The sequence below is a fragment of the Nicotiana tabacum genome, chromosome 10 (assembly GCF_000715075.1).
Source record: "Nicotiana tabacum cultivar K326 chromosome 10, ASM71507v2, whole genome shotgun sequence".
Lineage (NCBI taxonomy): Eukaryota > Viridiplantae > Streptophyta > Magnoliopsida > Solanales > Solanaceae > Nicotiana > Nicotiana tabacum.
The window spans coordinates 146129321-146156429 of NC_134089.1; the positions used below are offsets into that span (position 1 = coordinate 146129321).

Genomic DNA, 27109 nt, shown 5'->3' on the forward strand with positions numbered 1-27109 from the left:
GTACTCTGAGCATTCAAGTTAGAGTTAACTTGAAGTTGTCGCAACAGTTAGAGGTTGGTTGCCACAACGGGATTAGAGGTAATCCTTAGGTTTACAAAGAGTTTTTGTAAATGCTATTTTAGCTCAGTGATTTAGTGAAGTGTTGGAAAAAATCCTACTGAATAGTAGATTGTGATTTTTTTCATCTTTTGAGCCGGTGTTTTTCACATAAAAATACTTGTATTCTTTACTTTCCGCATTTATTATTTCTGCAATAGTAGTATAAGGAACACGTAGAAGAACCAAGTCCTTCTATAACCTGTGCATGCAAAAAATGGATATCACACAAATCATCCATCTTGTGTGACATTGAAGTATAAAACATCGTACCATCCTTAAGATTATCTGTTTTTTCGAGATCACTTTTCTTTAGATTTTGACTTTTTCATATGGAGTTTTATAAATTAAAGAATATTTTAGCTTGCATGTTAATATGACCAATTTGATCGTGTGATGACAAGGATGATGGACGCTAACTAACTTAAAACTATTCCATTTTTATTTTCCTGTAGAAGAAAAGGCCTGCACATTTTGTTTATACTAATTTCTCCGTACGTGCGTGCACGTGTATGCCGAGTCATATAGTATGATTTTGTAAGATAATATTAATATTATTAAAATAAATTTTTGAGTAATTAATTATACATAAAATTATAAAGTGCAAGTTTACTAAGAATGATCAGTGTGAATCGTCGCACATTATATTGTTTATTGAGATCAAGGTGATTGGATATTATAATGTATGAAGATGAACAATCAAAATTAATTAGATACATTTGATTTTTTGTCTTATTTTAATTTCAGGAGGCATAAACATGTAGTAAAGTATTTCTAACCTAATTCTTCCATATAGACGATAGTTCAAGTGTATGTTCTTTTATCCATTTTGGCTTATGTTATTATCAAAATTTTTGTTGTTGATATTGATATCCTTTTTTAAAGTACAATGTAAAATTGACGATGTGAAAAATATGTTATGGCAGATATAATACAATATTGGGGGATTATTTGACGTTTGTTTTATTTATGTTCGTACAAAACATAAACATATGCTTAGTAGTAGATAGACCTAATATTATTTCTGCACATACATATTGGAAAAATGATTGTAAAAGCTGCTACATGAGTATCTGCAAATAAGCCATTCGTAACATCGGCTTTCTACATTTCTTTGGATTTTTTTTATTACCTTACTTGATATTAGTGTGGTTCTTTATTTATGCTTTTATGGTATTACACGTATATTTATTTTATGCTAACATGTATCATCCAATTTTTTACGAAAAAGAAAGATAAATATGGACATGTATACCATATCAATTTACAATAAGAGAATGTGTAGTTGCTTACTTGCTTAAGCAAACAACAAGAAACCCGGGAGCAATTAAGTCATGAAGAAAGCCATTAGAAACTGTGCACTAACTTTAAATTTGAGCGCATCAAATTTTAAAAGTCATGTGAGCTTCGCAGATCATGACTTCTAATGAAATGGCATTATCATAACTGAAATTTTGCTTTATGAGAGAAAAAAAGTATACATTGCCAATTTTGAATATATGTTGCTTCTTTAATCGTTGGATTGATTAGTACACCACTGACATGGATAGTCGATAATCCAAAATTTTCTAGATAAAAAAGAAATAAAGAAATTTAGTATAATTTCAATCCACAAAACATGATATATATATATATATAAGGTTGCTGTCATAATACCTTTGTGAATTGAGACTCGAACGTCATAAAAGTCAAGATTTGGTTCTTCATCCTTCTCTGTTTCAAGAATTTGACTGTATAATAACAATTGTATGATGATACCTGTATCAATTTCATTAAAAACTTGTGTAATTTTAACTTGTCTTTCATTTGTAATTATGATCTCTCTCCACCTTCTCCATCCTTTTCTAATAAGTGGTTTCACTCTTACTAACATGCAAACTATATCTGAAAATATGAAATTAAATTGGTGATAAGTGTCATGTAATTATGTATGAAAACATTTCATAAATTCCTTTCATGGCCGTGATTTGATTATTGTAAATGCAGTGTTGTCATTCTACCGTAAAATTGCTTTCTTTTGGTTACTGAGTATGACTGGTTCATCAGTTCTTTCTAATTGTTGACATATAGTTGTCGTTCTTTGATCATTCCAGTACAGTATGACATCCTTTTGCTGCTCCGTGTAAGCGATATTTTCATTTAGGCAGCTGATATATACTTCGATATCAATGATAAAATATTTATTCTTACATGCATGTTACCAATTCTGCAACGAAATTCATTTGGCTAAACTTCCATCCGGATAAGATTCATGAATCACACATAATTTACAACTTCAAAAGTTGTCTCTATTTCTGTATTGGGAAAAAGTTGAGTTTATATTAAAGATGATGTGGCATGACACGTGGATTAGTTAAATGGTTAAAGCGCAGCAATTGACTAAGAGGCACGGATGGAGATAGTCACGGGAAGAAGAATTTAAATAGGCACGAGACGACGTATAGATACGAGTCTCGTACCAATTTAAATTATTTACAGCCAACGGATTAGAAGGCATTGAAGACAAAAATTTGATGACAGAAAGGAGTCCAAATTCATTATTAAATACTTGATACGTTACAAAATTGGTATTTAATAGGAATGATTGTATAACGGCTTATTTAATGTCATTTATTACTCATGATTATATCATTAAAGCTGAGGCTTCATTCCTTTACCTAGAATTATCTATAAAAGGAAGAAGTATCATCATTTGTAAGGACACAGAATACTATTAAGAATTTATTGAAATACACATCTATTTGTTTTTTTACCATCATTCTCAAAAGTATTTTATTTTTGTCTCCTGATTATCAGTAACCCGAATTTCTTTTTAGCTTTGACCAAAGACTCAGATTTTTGGTTAAACAAATTGGTTCCGTTACCGGGAATCTGATAATCTTTCCTTTTAAGTTATATCTTATCTATTGTCGTCACCATGTCAAACAACAACGCCGACAACAATAGTAATAACAAATTGGGAAACCATGAGAATCAAATACATCAAAATCAAGATGACGTGGTTCCCTCTCCTCTAAATTCATCACGTCAATCTCGTGAAGGCACTCCTGTTACTGAATCCCGTGCTGATCAACAAGAGCAATCTGAACATTTTGAAGGAGTTACAACTGAAGCTTTGCAAAAGCTAATTGATGCACAGGTCGGCAAAGCTCTTCAGGCACTTGTTAGTCGATTGCCTGTTGCGCCACCCACACCAACTCCTAATAATAATACATTGGAGAACCCCCGTTCTGGTCTTGATAATTCTGGAAATGAAGCAACCCCCAGTGAACCACAAGAAGGGGGACCAGGTAATTTAAATAATTCATATTTGCAAAATTTAGTACTAACCTTGCAGAAACAGCTTAAGGAACAAAATGAGCGTATTGAACAAATCCCTGGAGTTTCGCCTGTAATAAAAGGAGTAGACATGGAAAAATACTCACAACAACCATGGAAGCCTAGTGCTGCTCCCCTTCCAATTCCGAAAAAGTTCAAAATGCCTGACATCCCGAAATATGATGGTACTACAGACCCATGTGACCACGTGACTGCATTTACAACCGGCGTAAAAGGCAACGACTTGACCAAACAAGAAATTGAATCAGTATTGGTCAAGAAATTTGGAGAAACACTCACCAAGGGTGCATTAACCTGGTATTCTCTTTTATCTGAAAATTCTATTAATTCTTTTGCTGAGCTTGCAGATTCTTTTATTAAAGCACATTCGGGAGCACAAAAGGTTGAGAAAAGAATGGAAGATATTTTCAAAATCAAACAAGGGGATTCGGAGTTGCTTAGAAACTTTGTTGATAGATTCCAGCGTGAAAGAATGACTCTACCTCGTGTGCCTGACAATTGGGCTGCTATAGCTTTTGCAAGTAATTTAAATGACAAAAGTTCTGAAGCCACGAGACGACTCAAAGAAAGTCTTTGAGAATTTCCTGCAACCACATGGAATGATGTTTACAACAGGTATAGCACGAAGCTGCGAATCGAAAAAGATACCGTACCTAAGCTTCATCATAAAGAAAGGGGCGATACCCGAAGGTCAGAAACCGAGAAAAGATCAGGTAAAAACAGGTACGATCCATATATGGGACCTGCAGGAAAGGACCCATGGTCGAAACAAGATAGCCAACAATATGATCAAAAATCGAGGAACCGGGATTCTGGTTCTTCTTCAAAGTTTAGGAATGATCGGAACAGACAAGAATCACGAGATGATGACAGGAGTTTAAAGGCACGATTCGGTGGATATAATTTTAATGTCTCTACCTCCGAGCTCGTAGCTGTTTTAAGAAGCATGGGAGATAAGGTACGGTGGCCAAAAGAGATGCGGTCAAATCCAAGTAGATGTAATCCGGATCATTGGTGCGAATTTCACAACGATCACGGGCACAAAACTTCAGAATGTAGATTCCTGCAGAGTGAAGTGGATCATTTATTGAAGTAATGGTACCTCACTGAGTTATTTAGTGAGAAAGGAAAACAAGCTTATATGAAAAACAGACAAGAGCCACCACAACCTCCTTCACCCAAGAGGACAGTGAATGTCATAAGCGGGGGAGAAGATATTCACGGCATAACTTACACAGCCTCCAACAAGGTTTCTAAGGTAACGATTACACACGGGAAATGGGTGCGGCAGGTCCTTGAAAATGAAAGTATTTCGTTCGATGACGCAGATACCGAAGGAGTGACAACTCCACATAATGACGCACTGGTAATATCTTTACTTGTACATGATACTAATGTAAAACGAGTTTTGATTGATCCAGGGAGTTCTGTAAATATTATATTACTAAGGGTACTACGAGAGATGCAAGCTGAAGATAAAATGATACCCAAGGCGCACACCTTGTCAGGCTTCGACAATTCAAGTGTAGTAACAAAAGGTGAGGTATTTCTAACAACTTTTGCTATGGGTGTTGTGAAGGAAACTAAATTTCAGGTAGTGGATATGGAAATGGCCTACAATATGATCATGGGGAGACCATGGATACACGATATGGATGTTGTCCCATCAACTCTACATCAGGTTATTAAATTCCCATCACCATGGGGAATTTGCCAAATTCGTGGGGATCAGCAGATGGCTAAAAGTGTCAACACTGTAACAAGTACGAGCGCCGCAAATAAAGAAAAGTAGCAATTACAGGAAACAGTTGAAGGTAAAAAAGATCAAACGTCAACTGAATAGGAAAAGACGGATTTGGACTCAAGACCTGACACAATTCAAGAACCTGAAGAAAATGAAAGCATCAAAACGACAATTGAAGAGCTTGAGGCAGTGATGTTATTTGATCAATGGCCTGAACGGAAGGTTTATGTCGGGGCCAATTTAAGCACGAACATGCGAGGTATGATAATCGAATTTTTAAAAGCTAACTTAGACTACTTTGCTTGGTCTCACGCTGATATGACAGAGATACCACCAAATATGATGACTCACAAACTCAATGAGGACCCTTCTTTCACACCAATAAAGCAAAAGAAATGGAAGCAAGGTGCCTTCAAGAACCAGGTGATTCAGGATGAAGTCCAAAAATTATTAAAAATCGGATCAATCCGTGAGGTAAAATATCCTACTTGGTTAGCTAACACGGTGGTCGTACCCAAGAAAAATGGTAAGTGGCGTGTTTGTGTAGATGATACCGATTTAAATAAAGCCTGTCCAAAAGATTCCTTTCCCTTACCGCATATAGACCAACTAATTGATGCAACCGCAGGTCATGAACTTTTAAGTTTTTTAGATGCATACTCGGGATATAATCAAATTAAAATGGATCCTGGTGATGAAGAAAAAACTTCTTTCATCAAAGACAGGGGGACTTACTGTTATAAAGTAATGCCCTTTGGCCTCAAAAATGCTGGGGCAACCTATCAAAGGTTGGTCACCAAAATGTTCCAAGAACATTTAGGAAAAACAATGGAGGTATATATAGACAATATGCTCGTCAAAACCCAGCAATCTCATGATCATATTTCTCATCTATCTGTTACTTTTGAAATTTTGCGAAAATTTAATATGAAACTCAACCCAGAAAAATGTGCATTTGGAGCTACATCAGGTAAGTTTTTGGGTTTTCTTGTTTTTAATCGTGGTATTGAAGTGAATCCTTCTCAGATAAAAGCAATAGAAGAAATCCCGGATATCCTTACTAATAAAAAGGAAGTACAAAGATTAACGGGAAGAATTGCAGCTTTGGGGAGATTTATTTCCAAATCCTCAGAAAAGAGTTTTAAGTTTTTCTCTGCACTTAAAAAGCAAGATCATTTTGAATGGAATGAAGATTGTCAACAAGCCCTTAGAAATTTGAAAGCTTATTTGTCAAAACCACTATTGTTGGCAAAACCAAAGGTGGGGGAAAAACTTCTCATTTATCTGGTCGTATCTGAAGTCGCAGTAAGTGTTGTTTTAGTCCGCGAGGACCAAGGTAAACAATCTCCTATTTATTATGTAAGTAAGTCCTTATTGGAAGCTGAGACACGATACCCACAGCTAGAAAAATTAGCATTAGCTTTGATCATGGCATCTAGAAAGTTAAGACCTTATTTTCAATGTCATCCCATTGTTGTAGTTACTGCTTTTCCGCTTCGAAATATTTTGCATAAACACGAACTTTCAGGAAGATTAGCAAAATGGTCTATAGAACTAAGTGAGTATGAAGTTATTTATCAACCTAGGACCGCTATAAAGTCTCAAGTACTAGCTGATTTCGTGGCTGATTTTAGCCAGGGGATGCATTTAGAAGCAGAAAAAGAATTACTAGTTTTTAAAGGTGCGAACCCGGGGACTTGGGTTTTATACACTGACGGTTCATCTAATGTAAAAGGGGCAGGCCTAGGAATAGTCCTCGTACCACCTGCGGGTGAGACCATTAGACAGGCTATAAAATGTCATTCTATAACTAACAATGAAGCAGAGTATGAGGCTGTAATTGTAGGTTTAGAATTGGCACGAGAACTCGGCATAACACAGATTATAATCAAGAGTGATTCTCAACTCGTGGTTAATCAGATGCTGGGGACTTATACAGCCAGAGAGTCATGAATGCAAGAATACCTCGCAAAGGTATGGGAGTTAATAAAGCAATTCCAAACTTGGAAAGTGGTGCAGATCCCAAGAGATGAGAATGTAGAGGCAGATGCTTTAGCAAACCTTACATCCGCAGCAGACGTGGCAAACAATACAGATGCTTCAGTCATACATCTATTTCATTCCGTTCTTGAATCTGATAAAAACGAGGTAAATTTTAATCATCTAACATGGGATTGGAGAAATGAAATTGTTGCCTTTTTACAGCACGGAACCGTGCTTAATGACAAAGGAAAGGCTCACGCGCTTCGCAAAAAAGCTGCGCGATATTGTTTATATCAAGGAAATCTTTATCGAAAGATGTTCGGCGGACCACTAGCAAGGTGTCTCGAACCCTCTCAAACCGAATATGTTATGAGAGAAGTACATGAAGGACATTGTGGGAATCACGCAGGAGGACGGTCACTAGTAAGGACGTTAATTCGCACAGGATATTATTGGCCTAAGATGGAAGAAGAGGCAACCAGTTTCGTGTCCAAATGTGATAAATGTCAAAGGTACGGCAATAATATGCACAGACCAGCTGAGTTACTACATCCTGTTTTAGCCCCATGGCCCTTTATGAAATGGGGAATGGATATCGTAGGTCCACTTCCACAAGCAAAAGGCCAGGTAAAATGTCTACTTGTACTTACAGATTATTTCACTAAATGGGTAGAAGCAGGGGCATTTAAACAGGTACGAGAAAAAGAAGTTAAAGACTTCATATGGCGAAATATAATATACCGCTTTGGAGTACCAAAGGAGATCGTGTGTGACAATGGACCACAATTCATTGGAGCTCAAGTCACAGAATTTCTTCGAAGTTGGCAGATCAAAAGAATAACGTCTACGCCATATCATCCAGGACAAGCAGAATCAACTAACAAAGTTATTATCAATAACTTGAAAAAGATGGTTACAAGATTCAAAAGGTAATTGGCCTGAGGTGTTACCTGGAGTATTATGGGCTTACCATACAACGACCAAAACAGGCACTGGAGAAACACCATTTTCAATGGTTTATGGTACGGAAGCTTTAATTCCAGTTGAAATAGGTGAGCCAAGCACACGATACGATCAAGCAACGGAGAAATCTAATAATGAAGAGATGCGGGTTAGCCTAGATTTACTTGAAGGAAGAAGAGAAGCTACTTTGATAAGGATTGCAGCACAAAAGCAAGTAATAGAACGATATTACAATAGGAAAGCACACCTCAGATTTTTCAAAATTGGGGACTTCGTGCTTAAAAAGGTGTTCCAATCTGCAAAAGCTGCTAACTCAGGAAAGCTAAGTCCAACATGGGAAGGACCGTACAAAGTCCGTGGCATTGCAGGAAAAGGAGCATACCAGTTGGAAATAATGGATGGTAAAGTCTTACCCTCACATTGGAATGTTGTCCACTTAAAAAGATATTACTTTTGAGAAAGTACCTACGGTCAGGTATCATCATGTTAAAATTTCTCTCTTGGTTTATTAATATTTTACTAACGATTTTAGATGCTAGGCAAAATATCCTAACTCGTGCCAAATGATGAGTCACAACCTGCAAGGCAAAATGGAGTATTCTTAAATTCCTAGCCCAGGGTTACAATTAATCTGATGGAAATACACACGAGTTACGCGGTCTTCATCTATAATCGCACCTTCGGGTCCCGTATATCTTTCTGTTTCAGGAAAAAGGGCTAAAGTAAAAGAAATAAACAAGTGTTCGAGACTTCATACTTCACCGCTCAAACACTTGGGGGACTACAATATTGTACACAGATACGTGTAGAAATGCAGATAGGAATATCGAACGATAACAGTCAAGTGTTGTCTCAAACTTCAGCATTCATGAGAACAACAGAGTCATCTCTCAAACTCATAAACAAAGTCACCTCTCAAACCCTTCTTAATATGTAAAGATAGGGTCATGACTATGTACTGAAACAGGTTATGAAGAAAAACCTTGTTTATTTTATGTTATTTACAAATCTGTTACAAGAAAAATAGTTACGAGAAAGTTGTAGATGTATTGTAATACATGTAACAGTCAAACACTTGTTAAAAGTTTATGAAAAAAAACTTGCCAAAGTTGTTTCATACAAAACGTGTGTTTTCCTATTTCTTTCATCGTATTATAACACCATTATGAAGTTGAGACGTCTTCTTCATTAAGTGTCGATAAAATAAAAGGGCCCTCTTTTATAAGCCTCATGTTAATAAGTCATGAGAAGAATCATAAAGCATTTTCAAAGGATAAAAATGCTAAACTATTCTATAAGTCCTAAATAAGTAAGGAAAAGGCAAGAATAGAACACATTGAAGTACTAACGAAACTTCTTAATATAATTAAGAAGACTAAGTAGAAACTTAGTCAATAAGATTTATACAAGTGCCCCATTATGATAACTGGGGACTTTCACCAAAAAATCCTTTAAAAACTAAGGGACAAAACCATCATCCAATTGAAGGGGTTAGCACATTCGAAGTTGCAATATTAATTTCACTTTCAGCCACAGGCACGGTGGCAACTTCTGAAGAAGCAGCAACATGAACGGTTTCAGCTGAAGCAAGAATTGTAATCCCAATTGTTGTAGTAGTCACTTCTTCATTTAAAAGTTCTTCTGTTCCAGGAACTTCAAGTGCAGGAGAAGGAGTATAAGTAGACTGTTGGTTTTTCTCGATGGTATCTACGACTTTGGCCAGTTCAGACTGCAAGTCAAAACCTTCTTGAGAAGCTTCCGTCAAAGCATCACGACGAGATTTCAGGAAAGCCCAACTCACCTCTATGTTAAAATTTTCCTCCAGAAGTCCATATTCCTTTTCCCACATAGCAAGATCGTTTTTTAAGATTTGGTATTCAGCTAAATGGGAATCAAGGGAAGCTTCAAGAGAGGCATGAGAACTCTTCAAGGCATGAATCTCGTCAGAAGAAGTCTGTAAGTCAGCCTGAGCTTGAGTCAAGCTTTGCACTAACTCTCCTGCATATTCTTCCTTCTTAGCCAAAAGTGCCTTCAGCTCCCTAACTTCTTCACTAGCCCTGGATAATTGTTCTGACAAAGAGCATTCCAAAAGCTCTTTGTCTCTTTTCAATTGGCTTGAAGAAGTTTGGGCAGTTGCCAGTTCAGAAGTTAAACCACGGTTTTGTTGCTCCAGGAGATTTTTATTTTCTTGCAACTCCTCTATGGTCCCTTGAGCATTCTCGAACTGCCCCTTCCAATTGGTTGCTTTAAGCTGGGCTCCCCTAGCTATTTCTTCGGCCTCGTGGACAGTCTTTTCAGACTCACGGGCTTTTCTTTCCAGTAGGGAAATTCTTCCTATTAATTCTGTGCCAATAAGGTTAGCCTACAGAGATAACTCATAGAAATAAGAGATTGAAGATAATTAAAAAAAAAACTTGTTGGTAAAAATACCTTCAAAGTAGAATGAACTACGTCATTCATCAGAGTTAAGCAGCTATGGCTCTCCATCTTCTTCTTCTCGATATCTCCAATTAGAGGTTCGAGCCAAACATCGGCTCTACCGGTCTTCCTCAAGAGGCTATGATTGGCAGGAACCTCCAAAGTAACACTTCTCATAGTCATACTTCCACTGCTAGAACCTGTCTCTGTATGATGAACAGAGGGAAGAGGAGCAATGGAAGGAATGGAAGGAAAAGATGTAGAAACCAACGAAGGAGCGGAAGCAGGTGCGGTAGAAACAGCCAAGGGAACGGATATAGGAGCGGTAGAAACTGGCAAAAGAACGGAAGTCGTCAAAACTGGTAAAGAAATACTTACGGTTGGTAGAGGAATGGAGGAAATAGGAACAAATGAGGAAAGAGGAGCTTCATCAAAAACAGGGCCGAGCTCTCCACTCCCGAAACCACTGTCAAAAAGATGCTGAATTGACTCATTATTATCTCTTGGTTCGGTGTCCTCGTCGGAATGAATCAAAACAGGCTCGGTGGTGGAGGCTCGAGCAGGAGTGTTTTCAATTTCATCATCAATGATTATTCGTCTCCTGACCTTTGGCCTGGTAATTAGGAAGGTACCCTCCATTTCTTCTTCAAAACTTTCCTTTATAGCTTTCCTTTTTGGCAGCAAGGCTCGAGCCTTATCCAAGTCAAGAGAAGCATTCGCAGACATGCGAATGGCTATAGCTACTTCAGCCGTCATTCCTCTAATGCCAAATCCTGATTAAAGGATGGATATACATGATCAAAGTTGAGGAAAAAATGCTTAACATGTAAAAAAAAATATAAAAAGGGGGATACCATGTGTTTTGACCTTCCAGCAATGTAAGAAAGAAATTGATTTCCAAGTTCTCTGCTCCCTAGAAGCAATCTTCAAAAGTGAGTCTACCCAACCACGGAAGTTGGGAATAGGTTCCACATCTCCCATGGTTGCTACAAAAAATCAAGAAGGGACGAGGTTAAAAACAAACTTTCTTTTGAAATTCTCAAAAGTAGGTATGGTAAATAAAAGGAAACCTACGTTCAAAATTCCACTTCTCAGGGAAGGAAATATTTGTTTCGCCAATCAAGTCCACCGTACGAACAGCAACGTAACGGATATACCATCCACGATCTTTGTCATCCTCAGGATTTACCAAAACTTTTTTGCTCCTTGCAGTTAAGGTAAAAACCCCATGGCGTATTAAGTTAGGATGGTATAGGTGAATGAGGTGAGAAAAGATGAAATTGACATTGGCCTTGGAGGATAAATATCTTAAACAAGCCACTGTTCTCCACACTAATGGACCGATTTGGGCCAAACAAATTGTAAAGAAACGACAAAAATCGAGAATAACTGGGTCAATCGGAGGATTAAAACCTAAAGTGAAGGGGTAAGTATAAACAGAAGAATACCCACTTCTAAAAGAGGAAATTCTTTGATTTGGGGAAGGAATTGACATTCGGAGACTATCCTTCCAGTTACAATCTCTTCTTATGGTGGGGATTGTAAGCTCGGTTACTATTGTTGGGTAAGTATCGGCTTTTTCTAAATTTGTAATTTGTTTTTGAAGAGACAGTTTGTCACTTTCAAAAGACAAATCGTTGGGAACTATATCATCAACTGAGGGTTCTTGAGAAGAATCAAGAATTTCTCTACTTTTAGAAGAAGGGGCTTTTGGGATAGAACTCCTTGAAGAAGAACCAGAGGAGCCGCCTCGTGTAGATTCTAACCCTGTTCAAAGCCTACCTCCTCCGCCTCTTCTGTGTCTAACAGGGGCGTTGGGGAATTGATCTAGAATGGAACTTTTTTACGGTTAGGGTTTGAAGAAGACATTGTTAAGAAGGAAGTATGTGCTGAAGATTTGTGAAGAAGACAAAGGAAGAAAAAGTTATGTGTAAAATGGGAACCGTCAACTTTAGAAGTGTAATGATGGAAAGCCTATAATAAAGGCAGCTATCACTTCGTAAATAGTGAGAATGAAGAAGTCTCGAAAAAAGGGTATGAATAGCGGAATCAATTAGAAAATGACACATGGGCAGAACATTAAATGGAAAAGACTACTGAGGTGTTAATACTGTCATGAGCATTAATTGTGGCAAAAATTCCTTTTACATGAAGATCCACTTCCCAATTATTTAATTGATAAAAAAATGGAAAGTGGGGGACTATCTGTATTGAGAAAAAGCTGAGTTTATATTAAAGATGATGTGGCATGACACGTGGATTAGTTAAATGGTCAAAGCGCAGCAATTGACTAAGAGGCACGGATGGAGATAGCCACGGGAAGAAGAATTTAAATAGGCACGAGACGACGTATAGATACGAGTCTCGTACCAATTTAAATTATTTACAGCCAACGGATTAGAAGGCATTGAAGACAAAGATTTGATGACAGAAAGGAGTCCAAATTCATTATTAAATACTTGATACGTTACAAAATTGGTATTTAATAGGAATGATTGTATAACGGCTTATTTAATGTCATTTATTACTCATGATTATATCATTAAAGCTGAGGCTTCATTCCTTTACCTAGAATTATCTATAAAAGGAAGAAGTATCATCATTTGTAAGGACACAGAATACTATTGAGAATTTATTGAAATACACATCTATTTGCTTTTTTACCATCATTCTCAAAAGTATTTTATTTTTGTCTCCTGATTATCAGTAACCCGAATTTCTTTTTAGCTTTGACCAAAAACTCAGATTTTTGGTTAAACAATTTCCAAAGCATGACTCTTCAAAGAAATTAGTGATGATGTTATCCGATCCTTGTATGATGTATCCATTCCACAATGATACAAAAGAAATTAGTGCTGCTATTCGTTATGTCAAATGGCAGAATATTTGAAGACAAGAAAATAAGGAAGAAAGTAAGAGAATGGCTTTTACACTGTTACTATGGTTAATTATCATTTTTGAAAGTTTTATTTTTCTGTTAATGGCCCAAGAAGCACCACATCAATTTTTGAAAGTCCAGGGAAAAAAAAGAAAAAATAACGGAAGAAAGAATTTTAATGTTCATCTGTTTCTCATGGAAGTTGGATGGCATTGGTAGAGTTCTTCGTGGAGCATTATATTGAAAGATAGCGCTTAAACGTGCGGCGGATTTGATTACGACGAAACATTTTTTGTACGGGTAGAAATCTGGTGATAGCATAGAAGAGACCAAAAAAAAAAAAAACAGTCACGAACCTTCTAATATGTGTATCTTTAAGGGTGCAAAAGAATTCAAAGGGACCTGTCTCCTTGGACAATTATGGGACATTTTATAATTGGGGGTATCTTGCGTATTGCATAAATTTAATTAAATAAATCCGAAGAATTGCATCCTTTCAAATAATTTGTTTTATTTATTAATTTTATTTAAATTATTATAAGGGTATTTAAGTAATTTGATTTTTCTACTTAGAGGTTCCTACTTTTAATATAACTAGTTTCTCGCCACGTGCGTTGCACGTGTATCCTGAAAAGGGACAAATCTAGCGTTATGCATGGTATCGGATTCACGTAAGACGTTGAGCATAATTTATGTGCGAAAATTTACTAAAATTGTAACAAATAGTAATATGAATCCATAACTTTTAAAATATAATGGGTTCAATAAAGCAAGCAAACAAACAAACAACAACAATAATTCAGTGTAATCCCACAAGTGAATGAATTCAATACTAAAATCTTAAAGATTGATTCCATATAATTTAAATCTTGGATCCGCCTTTGATCTCAAGTTATTTAGTACAAAATATTTAAAACTCATGAGTCATTTAGTACAAAATTTTAAGAAAACCATGACCATTTGGTATAATTTTTTTAAAAAAACACCGTACAAGATTATTAAAACATGTTTTAGAGCAATAAAATAAAAACTAAAGAATAATATATAAATTCACATTATAAAAATCATATAATATGATCCTTGATTAGTGATTTAGTAGTTGAACTTAAAAATGATTGGATGTCATTAGTTCGTATGAATATGAAGAATTAAACGATTTAGATGAATATGTTATTGTGCAAATGATTTGATACGCGTGCTTCACATGTATATTATGAAAAAACCCTTATATGGAAAATAAAAAATTTGACTATTTAAAAAAAATTATTTAAGTTATGAAAATATTAACTTTCTTGGCTTCTTGCTTGCCTTGAAAGCCAATAATTTCAAACAAACGCTGTTTGTATATCAGCTATATATATAGAAAGAAATATTCAAAAGGATAATAAATGATCACACATGGAAAACACAAGCTTATGCACTTCATCATATCATCAGATTCTTTGTTAAGTATGCACCAGAAACTCAATGAAATTAATATACATGACGTAGTCCTCGGTTGTACGCTCGGTCAAATTATTCATGCTACTTTGGGACTTGGGAATATTAAAAACTTACTACATATTCAAGAACACTAATAGCCACAATACTCCTGTTCCAACAAGAAATCAAATATTTACATTCTAAATAAATCATAGGACTACTTAGGAATTTTCGTGTTCTAGTGTCTTAAAACGTGCATGTATGATATCAATATGTGAAGAGTGGGATAATGGAGTACCAATTTGAGAATATTAGCCTATTTAGATCTTGCTCAATATTTATATTACATTTACATATAGTTCAGTTAATTGAACAATAACAGAAGGGGTCAATATGTAGCCAATAAGTATGACTTTTTAAATATCAGGATCTTACTTTTCAAGAGATACTATCAAGAGCGTAGATCTTGTTATAGAGATGAATTTAACCAACAAAATAAATAAAAAATAATTTAAGTTATTTTTTCAACAAAAAATTTGATCTTTTATCGAGGTAAATAATCAGACAAATAAAATTCGTGTGCGTAAAAATACCATGAAGCCATCGTTTTATACAACACTTCAACTTCTTATTAGCAAGGTTTAGTACTCACTACACAAAAATATATATCACACACATAAAATAACGTTATTAAGGCAATAATATGAGAATCAACACTATAAAAAAGAGGAAAAATAACATATCAAGTGAAATAGATGGGTCAAGGATTAGGGATAAAGAGAAAAAATGAACCCAACTTTTGCCAGCTAACTCCTAACAAATCTCCATGACTTCTATTGCATTATCGACTTTAGGTCCTAAATAGCCGTAGGAATGACTGTTCAAATACTACACATTTTACTTTTGCATATGAACCTTGTCTATAATTGTAGATTAAATGTAACTTTTCAAATTACTTTTCTATCTTATGAGATTAACTAAGGAAATAAATTCATTGAATTTAAAAAATATAAATTATACCTGCATATAAACCTGGTTTATAACTTTTCAAATTGTTAACCTTTTGAGAGTAACTAAAAAAATTAATACATTAATTTTTTAAAATACTCATAACATATATATATATATATATATATATATATATATATATATATACACACATATATATATATATATATATATATATATATATGTATGTATCACACATTAACTCACACACATAAATATATATATATATATATATATATATATATATATATATATATATATATATATATATATATATATGTGTGTGTGTGTGTGTGTGTGTGTGTGTGTGTGTGTGTGTGTGTGTGTGTGTGTGTGTGTGTGTGTGTGTGTGTGTGTGTGTATAATTACCGAGTAGGAACCGATTGGAATGAAGCCCAACGTTCATAGTCGAAGCCAAATTGTAGATGATATGCTGGAAAAACTAATAAATAAGTAGGGGGAAGTGCATGGTTAGCCACTAATAACACATGTATTTACTTTTAAGCCACTGTTTAAAATGTCATTAGTCTTTAGCCACTGCTTTAATAAACTTTACCTGCCCAGATGAAAACACCCTTCTGCTCATAAAGTTCAGGACCAAGTGTCCGAAAATACCCTACTGCTCATGTCCTTAACTTCAGGACTACATGTCCTTAATTTTTGAACTTGGAACTCTAAGTTCAGGACTTCAAGACTACATGTCCTTAACTTTTGAACCTGTAACTCTAAGTTCAGGACTTCATGACCCTTAAGTTTTGTGCTTGTAACTCTAAGTTAAGGACTACTTGTCCTTAACTTTTGAACTTGTAAGACTAAGTTCAGGACCTATTGTCCTTAACTTTTGAGCTTGTTAGTCTAAGTTCAAGATCAAGTGTCTTTAACTTTTGAACTTGTAACTGTAAGTTCAGGACCAAGTGCCCTTAACTTTTGAGCTTGTTAGTTTAAGTTCAGGACCTATTGTCCTTAACTTTTGGGCTTCTTAGCCTAAGTTCAGGACATATTGTCCTTACCTTTTGAACTTGTAACTGTAAGTTCAGGACCTATTGTCCTTAACTTTTGAGCTTGTTAGTCTAAGTTCAGGCCCAAGTGTCCTTAACTTTTGAAATTGAAACTCGAAGTTAAGGACCAAGTGTCCTTTAACTTTTGAACTTAAATACAGATATTTTAAATATTTTATCCTTTTCTGATAAATTCACTTTTTTTCTTCCATTTTGACTAAAAGTTCACCCAATTTAAAAACTATAGCAGGTAAAAGTCAAAAGAGAAGGAGAATTAAAAAGGTGACTTAACACCTAATTCCCTCTCCATAGGATATCAAGGCACATTAGGTATAGTAGTAGCAGCAGTAGACTCAGTTGAAAAAAAATACAATGAATTTCTATTGCTTATATACAGTGTTCAGGAGTAGTCCTTGTATTTTCTTTTGACTCAATCTCTCATTCTCCATTAACTACATACTCTGGCATAGCTTTTCTGAGATCATAAAAAAGAGTCACTTTTCATCTAACAAAAGACAAAGCAAAATATACAGGAAGAAGACGATAAAGAAAAAGAAAGAAAATGGAGGTTGGGAATGGAAGAAGAATATGCACAGAGAATAGCCCAGAAAGAGAATCTGAAAATGGTGTATCTATCCAACCTATGATATATGTACTTCCATTTGGGAAGGAAAGGGTAACAACGTCCTTTCATATTAATTTTAATAAACTAGTAGCTATTTTTGCTCAACACTAAAAATGCTGGATAAAAAGTAAATACCACTTTAAATAGTGGTTACCCCATACAATTTTTACTAAATAAGTAAATAGATGAGTGAAAAAGCTGATATTCATAAATTTGTAATTATTGTTAGAAGATGAAAGAGTTAACTATTCAATGCACATTTTAAGGACTGATATTAATCACATAGATAATGGAAGATGAAAGTTATTCTAAATTCAATAGATTACAATAAATGACATTAACTTTTGAAATATATTCGTCAATTTTTCAAATCAAAACCGTCTGTTCACATTTTACATTTAATATATGTACTATACAATTTATTATATATTGAAATGTAAATTTACATTTTAGTAAATTCGATTGACATGTTCATATTTCAACTTTAATTAGACTTAGTAGTCCTAATTAATTAATTAGATATTAATTTAATGTAGGGTAAAATGGTAATTTAACTTTGGAGGTAGGAGCTTCCCACTTTTAGTATAATATGATATAATATAATATAATATAAATATAGATTGGTAATTGTATACATATACAACAATTGATTTAGATAGGGGTGTCCGTCGGTCGGTACGGTATGACATTTAGACATTTCGGTTCGGTATATTCGGTATTCGGTTTCTTAAAATCCTATACCAATACCGTACCTAATTAAATTCGGTATGGTTCGATTTTTCTCCTTTCGGTTTCGGTTTATTCGGTTCGGTAATTTCGGTTTATTCGATTTGAATACTAACTAGTGCATAGAGCCATAGACTCAAATATTCTTAATTAAAGTACTCAAAAATACAAAACTGGAAATGTTTGTTGACAAAAATTTTATCCTAAACTAGCAAATATTGACCCAAATAGAGAAAATTGTACTTAAAAGAATATTTGGTCATTAAAAATATCATGTTACTTGTTTAGAGTTAATTGATGAACTTAGAGAATAAAGGAAAATTAAAATTTTAGATTTTTTATATTTATGTTATAATTGATAATATGTGTTTTATGTAATATAATATATATTTCGGTACGGTATCGGTATTTCGGTATTTTATTTTAAAATATCAAATACCATACCTAATACCAATTTTTTTTAAAACTTAAACCAAATACCAAAATACGGTATATCAAATATCAAAATTTTCGATTTTGGCATGGTAATTCGGTATTTACCAAATTATGCACGGCCCTAGATTTAGAGCAAGCTGGGTTTTCTTTTGGGCGTTAAATTAATGAGGCATTTCTCTTTTAACGAAAAATAAAATAAAATTAAAAGGAGTTGTAGAAGGAACATTTCATTTTGAAATGGTTTAGCCAATTGAGATAACTATCATCTACGACTTAAGTCATTTAACAATTTCTCGTGGCAAATTTAAAACATGATAATCATTGAAAAAATGTCTCCTATTTGGTCACTTTTTTTTGCAAATGTAACCTTACATTAAAGCTTCTCCTACTCCTTTGGAACTTGTTCTTTATTGTCTTCCCACTTATTCAACCTCCCTTGAGCTGCTTCAACCTGCAATTGATGAAATATACTCACATACAATTATTTCAATGAAAAGAATACTTATGTTCCATACTTACCAATGGTATTTGCTTTCTTGCCATTACTGTTTAATGCAATGTTTGTCTTTCATGACCAAAAAAAAAAGACTATTTACTAAATACCCTTTAGTCAAGTTCCCTTTCATTCACCGCTAATGACTGCCCATATAGGGAGAAGTTTCCAAATTTGGTGTCAAACTCAAGGTATCCTCATAATTCAAATTATTCTCTATCTACATATACTTCTCTACATGAAAAACAAATGAAGTTGCATTTCACTGATAAAACGCATTTGGGAAATGTAATGAAGGATAAAAAATAAAAATAAAAATAAAAAGAAGGCAGCCCCGTGCACAAAGTATCCCGCGTAAGGTTCGAGGAAAGGCTAGCATGTAATGTAGACAACCTACTCTGTTGCAAGCATGAGTGACTGATTCCACGGCTCAAACCTGTGACCTATAAATCACTCCGAGACAACTTTACCGTTGCTTCAGGGCTCCCTTCAGTAATGCTGGATACAGGGGCGGATCCACCTCCCCACATACGGGTTCACGTGAACCCAGTAAATTTTGTCCAAACAGTGTAAATGTGCTGGAAAAATTTACTAAAAATTTATAAATGTTTGAACGTGAACTCAACTACTATTGAAAATTTACTCGAGGTCGTTGCACCAACCCATAAAACATTAAATCCTAAATTCGATTCTGACTGAATAAACAGCTCCACGAAAGTTGGTCTAGCATTTATACAAACATCATCTAAGAGTCTAGACGTACACAAAAATACAAGAAAGCAGAAAACTTTTGACTAAGTAGTGGCTATGGAATCTGCTTCTATCAAGATAATACGTTTACAAAACGCCACAAGGAAAAAGAAAAAGGAAAAATGTAAGAGAGGTTTACCTCTTTGTTCCAATCAGTTCGAAAGGTGACCCATACCAAAATAATTGTTTGCATAAGTGTACCGCCCATCATTCCTGACCAGATACCCTGTATACACAAATAAAAATATCATTATTAGAATGGACTAGCAAATTTATGACAAGAGGGGTTGCTCTGATGGTAAGCAACCCCCACTTCCAACCAAGAGGTTGTAAGTTCGAGTCTCCCCAAGAGCAAGGTGGGAAGTTCTTGGAGGGAAGGATGCCGGGGTTCTATTTGGAAACTGTTGTTGTTGTTGTTGTAGTGTTGAAAATTACCTTAGCACCCAATTTGAAGTAAAATCCAAGAAGAGAACCCAACGGGACTCCCACAATATAATAGCAGCCCACGTTAACATAAGCCACAAACGTTTGCCATCCACACCCAACAGCCACACCTATATAACATTCATAAATACATAAACTTTAATCTAATATGTAGCACCAGAACAAAATTAATGTCAATCATGTTGTAAACAAAAGTAATTTAAGAGACCGTTTGGACATAAGACTTTTTTCACTTTTTTTTTCGAAATTAATATTTGGCCATAAAATTTTCAATTTTTGTTTTGAAATTTTTCAAAAATTTCGAAAACCTCCAAAAGATGTTTTTCAAAATTTTCACTCAGATCACTCATAAAACTTCAAAACAATCTAAAATTATACTCATGTCCAAACACAACTCTAACTTTCAAACACAACTCTAACTTTCACCCAGTTTGAAATTTTACAATTCTTATGTCCAAACGCCCACTAATCTAATACAGGGGAGGATTTATAGGGAAGATTATGGGGCACGTGAACATGGGCGGATTTAAGGGGCAAAAAGGGGTTCACGCCGAAAAATTACACTGTATATAAGGCAAAATCTATCTTTTACCTCTATATATTATGTTTTGAATCTCTTTGACACAACCCAAAAGCATAGCTTAGTAGTCAAGGAAGTTCAAAATCTTCGTGAACCCATGGTTTCTCCGTAAAATTAGATATTTTATATACATATTTTTTTTAAAATGGTATTAACTGTTGGCACTCATGCTCCAAGAAGGCGGAATGATGCAAATAGATCAACTCCCACTTAATATATTTTTCTTTTTTTTAGTAGCGCATTAATATACTATATTCAAGAATTTACAGAGTAAGAAGCTTAATGAAACTCTTTTACCAGATAAGACAGGCTGAATTCCATTAAGTAGAAGGGTGAGAGCAAGCAGAGGACAGAGATCTGAGACAGCTTCAGCCACAACTTCTCCTCCAGTGAAGGCATAGCTAATGACGTGACGAAATTCAAGAATAGTGATTGCAGCAATCACAGAGATAATACAAGCGCATGCTGTGACTACTATAACAGAAAATGCTGCTGATTTGGGATGCCCTGCCCCTAATTCATTGCTCACTCTCACACTGTTCATCATCATTTAACATTTAAATATGTCAATAAACTATGGTTTTAGCATTTTTATAGACTTTAAATGATTGAAAACTAAAACTGACCTTGCTGCTGCATTGAGTCCAACTGATATCATGAAAACCCAACCAGAAATTGTCATGCTTTTGTTGTTTTCCACCAAAATAAAGGAAAAAAACAACAGGGTTAGCTAATTGAAAATTGTCACGAAAGTGAATTTTTCTAACAACAGCAACAAATATACGTACATGTGCCATTACTTCCAGACTCATGTTGCAAATGACTAAATAAGTTGGAAATAGGTAGACTTTTGAAATTTTTACCTCTTTTAACAAAACATTCATGTCCCAAAGCATAATCTATTACTATGATTTATGATACTCAAACTATCTCTAATATCTACGGTGGTTTCACATATTGGTTCATCTAACTTTTTAAGAATAGAATTAAAAAACTTATAAATTATAGATGTACCATATACAGTATTATATGTCTAAAATATTTCAAACTTTATTACTCCTATTTGTTAGTCTCTCCAAATATATATTTCCTTCTTACCAATTTGTATAAAGAAAATTTGTTCATTGAGCGTCAATTTAACCAGTTCAAAAGCTGAATAGAATATTAAGTTAGTTTATATTTTAAAAGTAAAGTTTGGATATTCAAAATCTTATACAAAAGCACTATAAATTGAGATCAAATCATTGATCTGAAGTTTCTGTCAAAGATAAGTTAAACCAAAGGTGATAAGAAAGAGAGAGAATAAAATATACTTGAAATTTTTCAACAGAATACACAGAGTCCAAAAAGGTGTGTGCTTTTTTAACAATACGCCAAAAATTGCAGTGACATGGGGCTGCCTGCTTTGTATTACATTATGCTGCAGCCTATAGTGTTCTGGGTAGTAAAGGTCTTTTAAAAAGGCATGTTTTTGGCTTTTGTGTGGGCTCAAAATGTGGAGTATATCAACTTTGTAGTTGTGGCAATTACTACTGTTTTAATGTAAAAGACTACGATTTACTTAAGTTTTAGCCACAATGATAATTTTGTTTTTCTGTTTACTCCAGTACTGAGGATTTACAGAGAAAAAAGATTGGAGTTTTTCCATTGCATGGAAAGCAGTTACTGTATCAACCATTGCTCTCTATTATATTATTATACTATACATTATAGACTCTCAATATATCAGCCATTCTTCACTACTATTAGAATATAGATAAACTGCAATGTAATAGCCCTTTTCTCCGTTAGAATATAGATAGACCGAGACAAATTTTCTCTATCACTAGAATATAGAAAATGTGAAATACCGTCAAAAGTGTCAGCCATCTTTCTTTATTACTACAACACAGAATTAATGTCAGCCATTTTGTCTATTACTACAACATAGACGCAGACCTCAAAAGTTTGTCCACTAGGATAAGTAAAACAAAACTATAATAAAATAAAGAAAGACGACTGACAGAGCACAGCTTTCCATACAAAAAGAGAGTTTTATTTTGTGTCTCGTACAATTTAAACTAGTTGTATGAAACTTTTTTTTGTCTCCTAAATTTGTAGATCTCAATTTTACACTTCTGGGTCTACAGAAATCTAGTCCATAAAAATGTGAGACAAAAAAGTTGTCTCATACAACTAGTGTCAGTTGTATGAAACACAAAATAAAATTTTCCAATATTTTAGGAGTAACTGTTTTTTGTGGTTACGGCTAGAAATTTTGGCTTACCGCGGTGTCTAATAACATATTTGTGAAAGCTTCTAAAATTAATTTATTTTGATAGGTACTTTTAAAAAAGTACTTTTAACAAGAAATAATTTATATTTGATTAATTAAGCAATTAGTGTTTGACCAAATTTTTAAAATTACTTTAAAATATATTTTTCTCGAAAATATTTTTTAAATAAGTGTTGTTGGGAAGAAGTTATTTTGTCTGCTTCTACACAAAGATATTTTTTTCCTTTTAAAAGTTTAGTAGAAAAAAAAAAAATACTTTTGAGTAAAGAAGTTTGGCCAATGAGAACCAAAACCCTCCAATTAAATTTAAATCAATGAAAAAAAAAACAAAGACCTTTGTCCACACTCAAACAGTCATTATAGCACAACAATTAATGCTCAACAACGAGATATATCGGGTGATGTGGGAATATTATTAATTACGTAGGAAATATTTGTCTTACCAAATAGAAAGTGAATCCAAAGCTAATTCTGGATTTTCAAGAAGACCAGCTAAAAGAACAAGAACCTGAAAATACCATGTCTCTAAGCATAGCATCACCGCTGAAGCTGCTGATAACTTGAAGAATCCGTACAACCCAGAAAATGCCTTCAAACTGAACCCATTCCAAGTTTGCTTACATTTCTCGCTCTTCAAAATATATACAAATTGAGCTATCACTATGATCCACCACGACAAACTCAATACTAACGACGCCCCTAATAACCCGAGCCCAATCTTGAAAACTGCAACCCAACTGATCACTAAATGCAACACCAAAGTCGCAGCAGAAATGTAGGCACTTGGTAACACAATGCTCTGCGCTTGAAGGAATTTCTGGATTGGGAAATTCACAGCGTAGGCGAAAATTTGTGGTATTAAACCATATACAAATAAGGCTGCTGCTGATGCAATTTCTGGTGATTCGCCTAGAAATATTAGAATTGGTTTGCAGAAAACGTAGACTAAAGTTAGTAACACCCCTGTTAGAGTGAGAAGAATTGTTGATCTTTGAAGATATACTCCTAACATATCGTATTTCCTTGCTCCATATGCCTGACCACATAGTGTTTCAACTGCGCTTCCCATCCCCAACTGTTCAAAAAATAACAAACAAAATTAAAATATTTAAATAGAGCACTAACTATACATAGCCCATAGGACTAATAAGGTTAAAAAAAAGGATATACTTCCACGAAATACACATAGCCTTCTAATACAGAGGTCAACTGAATTCATAACTTTTTGATGCGGTGCATGAATTCATATACAAAAATCTACTAAAAATTGCAATAAATATCATATATGAACCCGTGATTTTAAAAAATACAATAAGTCAAAGATAAAAACAAAAACTTTTTCTAGAAGTAGGGAAAGTAAGAGAAAGAGAATGAAGACCCCCACTGAATGGTAAGGAGATGGATGAGTTTGTAATCTTCATGTATGAAATTACAAACGCACCCATTTCACATCTGAGGCCTAGCTGGTGTAAAAGGCGGCTCCCTATTTAGTGTTATGCATGCTTCCTCGGTAACTTCTAGTTTGATTAGGAAAAGCACAGAAAATGAATCTGCTAATGAAGGTTACAGATTCGGTCAAATACTGAATCCATATCCTGAATCCGCCTCTAATAAGAAGAACTATAGAAAAGCAAACCATAGACAAGAAACGTTATGGGTCATACCAAGAGGCCATAGGCGAAGATTTGAATGCCAGTGTTACCAAGAGAAGCAGCTGCAAGTTCAAGATTACCAAGGTGACCAGAGAAGATTTGCGTAGACATGGACATAAGATAGTTAATCATGTAAACCATTACAGCAGGAGCAGCAAGGAAGAAGAGGAGTTTCGTTTCGATCCACGTGGCAAGTCGCAGGCGACTCCAGGGAGGTAATGAAGTGTCCAAGAGTACCGTCTCTAGCTCACTACTGGATTCATGGTTTTGCTCTGTAGACGGTGATAAAGCTGATGCCCCGTTGTTTTCTAGAAATGGTTGGTGAACTTCGTTCTTAGAGGAAGTCATAGTAGTGGGCTGGTGGCAGCAGCTGGAGCTATGGAGTGGAGAATGTAAAGTGAGAAAAAGAGCGAACTTGTGGAAGTTGATTAGAATGGGTGTGTGTGTGTTTAATTTATAGACGATTGGATTTGGAGATGTAGGAAATTTTACATACCAAAACAACCAGCTGTCACAGTTGCATCTTTTCAACTAATGGAATAATTTGTATAGGAAATATTTCTAAGACAATGTCAATAATAATTGTACAGTAAAAGTTACTTGGCAATTCAAAAAAGAAAAAAGGATAAATTTACTTACACTCATGTCAGTTTATTAAATTTGATCTTATTTAATACTTATGGGTGACTTACTCCAATCACACTCCTTGAATAGGTGTGCATGGGTTTCCAACACCTGAGCATTGCATAAAGAGTAGCTGGAATCCTCCCCTTGAATGGGGATAACAATACAAGTTGCTGACGCAAAGATCATGAATCTATAAAAAAGAAACACCGGAAAGTGTTTAAGAAGGAACTGGTAGCAGTCGCATATGCAGCAGTAATATATCATACTTGGAGAGCTAGGAATTGGAAGTTGTTTCGTGAAGTAAATGTACATAGTAGTGAGGCGATACAACTAATAAAAAGGGAGATTAAGGAAAGAGTAGAGATGCTAAGTTTATCAAAGAAAGCACAAAAATGTAGAAGGCTAATTCCAAATATACAGTTTAATTAGAGGATTACTATATTTTGTTGAGGCGTAAAGCGTACATTTAGAACTTAGGTGCTCTTTATTTTGTAATGGTTTTGGAAGTCAATGGTAATATTTACATTTATTACCCAAAAAAATACTTATGAGTGCAGAATTTTTATATTTTCCGAATGGGAAGTTAACTCAACATGAAGATAATCCATATTCAAATCATTTAACAAGGTGAAAACTGAATAGATATATGGCTACAAACTCCTGTGGAAGGATAATAAATCGGCCTTTACTCCCTATCAAATCTCTTTTTGCATAAACCGTAAAGTAACATATATTTCAGCTTCTTTTGTTAAGTGTTAACTGTGTAAAAGAGCAAATTCCACAAAGAGGAGAAAAAGATTATGTTGAAATATTAATTTTATAATTTAAATGTTTTCAAGCAAAAACTTTATTGATATGAGGAACTAAAATAACAACGTTTACAATAAATTAGGTAGGTATTGTTGTTTTCCAAAAGATTTTGTTTTTATAATTTAAATGTTTTTTTTACCAAAATCGTTATTAATATGAGGAACTAAAATAAATTATATAAGTATAGCTTTTTTCCAAAAGATATAAATTTACTAGAACTTAACCACGTCAAGGGTAATTTATTAATACACTATTGATCATAACTTACTGGTACTCTTTTTATAGAAAATTATTTTTCCCTAAATGGTTCAGAATGCCATCCAAAATTATTCCTAGTTGGTCATATTAATATGTACTAGTAATAAAAGCTCTCTTTTCCAATGTTATGAAACAGCAATTGATGATTGAGTACATAACTTAAATTGTTACTATAATTCAATATATACTAAATCTAAAAATTCAATTTATCAAGGAAATTTTGTCAATCTAATTGATGTAGTGTACCATTTCCTTTAATACGTCAAAACAACAAATTAATTGTATTTTAAGACATCGATTCATTATATACTTGTTTTTGCTTGATTCGTTATATGTGTTTTTAATAGATGAAAGACATTTTGCTCAATGTTGCCAAAAGGAGCAGGTGGGAGATTCTCTGCACGGCAGTGCAGGATTCCCGTGAAAGGGCAGTAGGTCTTCCAAATTTGATGTGCGTTTATTTTTGGTTTATAATAAATTAACGTTAATACTCTTTATAGCTAATGATGAATATTATTTGCAGTGATTCTTTTCAGAAAAATTAGGGTCACGGGTTCAGCTCTATTTGGATGTAGGTAACGTGGT

At 34.4% G+C, this 27109-nt stretch overlaps 1 protein-coding gene across 3 annotated transcripts; it reads right to left on the reverse strand.

Annotated features, from left to right (window-relative positions):
• Window positions 1-18865: 18865 nt before the first annotated feature.
• On the reverse strand, window positions 18866-25458 carry LOC107809364 (protein DETOXIFICATION 40-like). Of its 3 annotated transcripts, none has more exons than XM_075223389.1 (7): window positions 24842-25458; window positions 23696-24252; window positions 21529-21585; window positions 21200-21438; window positions 20314-20432; window positions 20018-20104; window positions 18866-19086 (listed from the first exon to the last, which is right to left on the reverse strand). In XM_075223389.1, exons 1-7 carry the CDS (start codon window positions 25175-25177, stop codon window positions 19021-19023), a joined length of 1461 nt encoding a protein of 486 aa, XP_075079490.1. In that variant the 5' UTR covers window positions 25178-25458; the 3' UTR covers window positions 18866-19020. The 3 variants fall into 3 exon arrangements, with proteins under 3 accessions (XP_075079490.1, XP_016489460.1, XP_075079489.1); XM_016633974.2 differs by having other exon boundaries at window positions 20319-20432; window positions 23621-24252; XM_075223388.1 differs by having other exon boundaries at window positions 23621-24252.
• Between the last annotated feature and the right edge of the window lie 1651 nt (window positions 25459-27109).

Coding starts and splice junctions, on each gene's coding strand:
- LOC107809364 (XM_075223388.1), bottom strand. CDS start 25,177: ATGACTTCCTCTAAGAACGAAGTTCACCAACCATTTCTAGAAAACAAC. Junction 21,586..23,620: donor TTGGATTCACTTTCTATTTG/GTAAGACAAATA, acceptor AAACAACAAAAG/CATGACAATTTCTGGTTGGG. Junction 20,433..21,199: donor AATTCAGCCTGTCTTATCTG/GTAAAAGAGTTT, acceptor AATGTTATATAG/GTGTGGCTGTTGGGTGTGGA.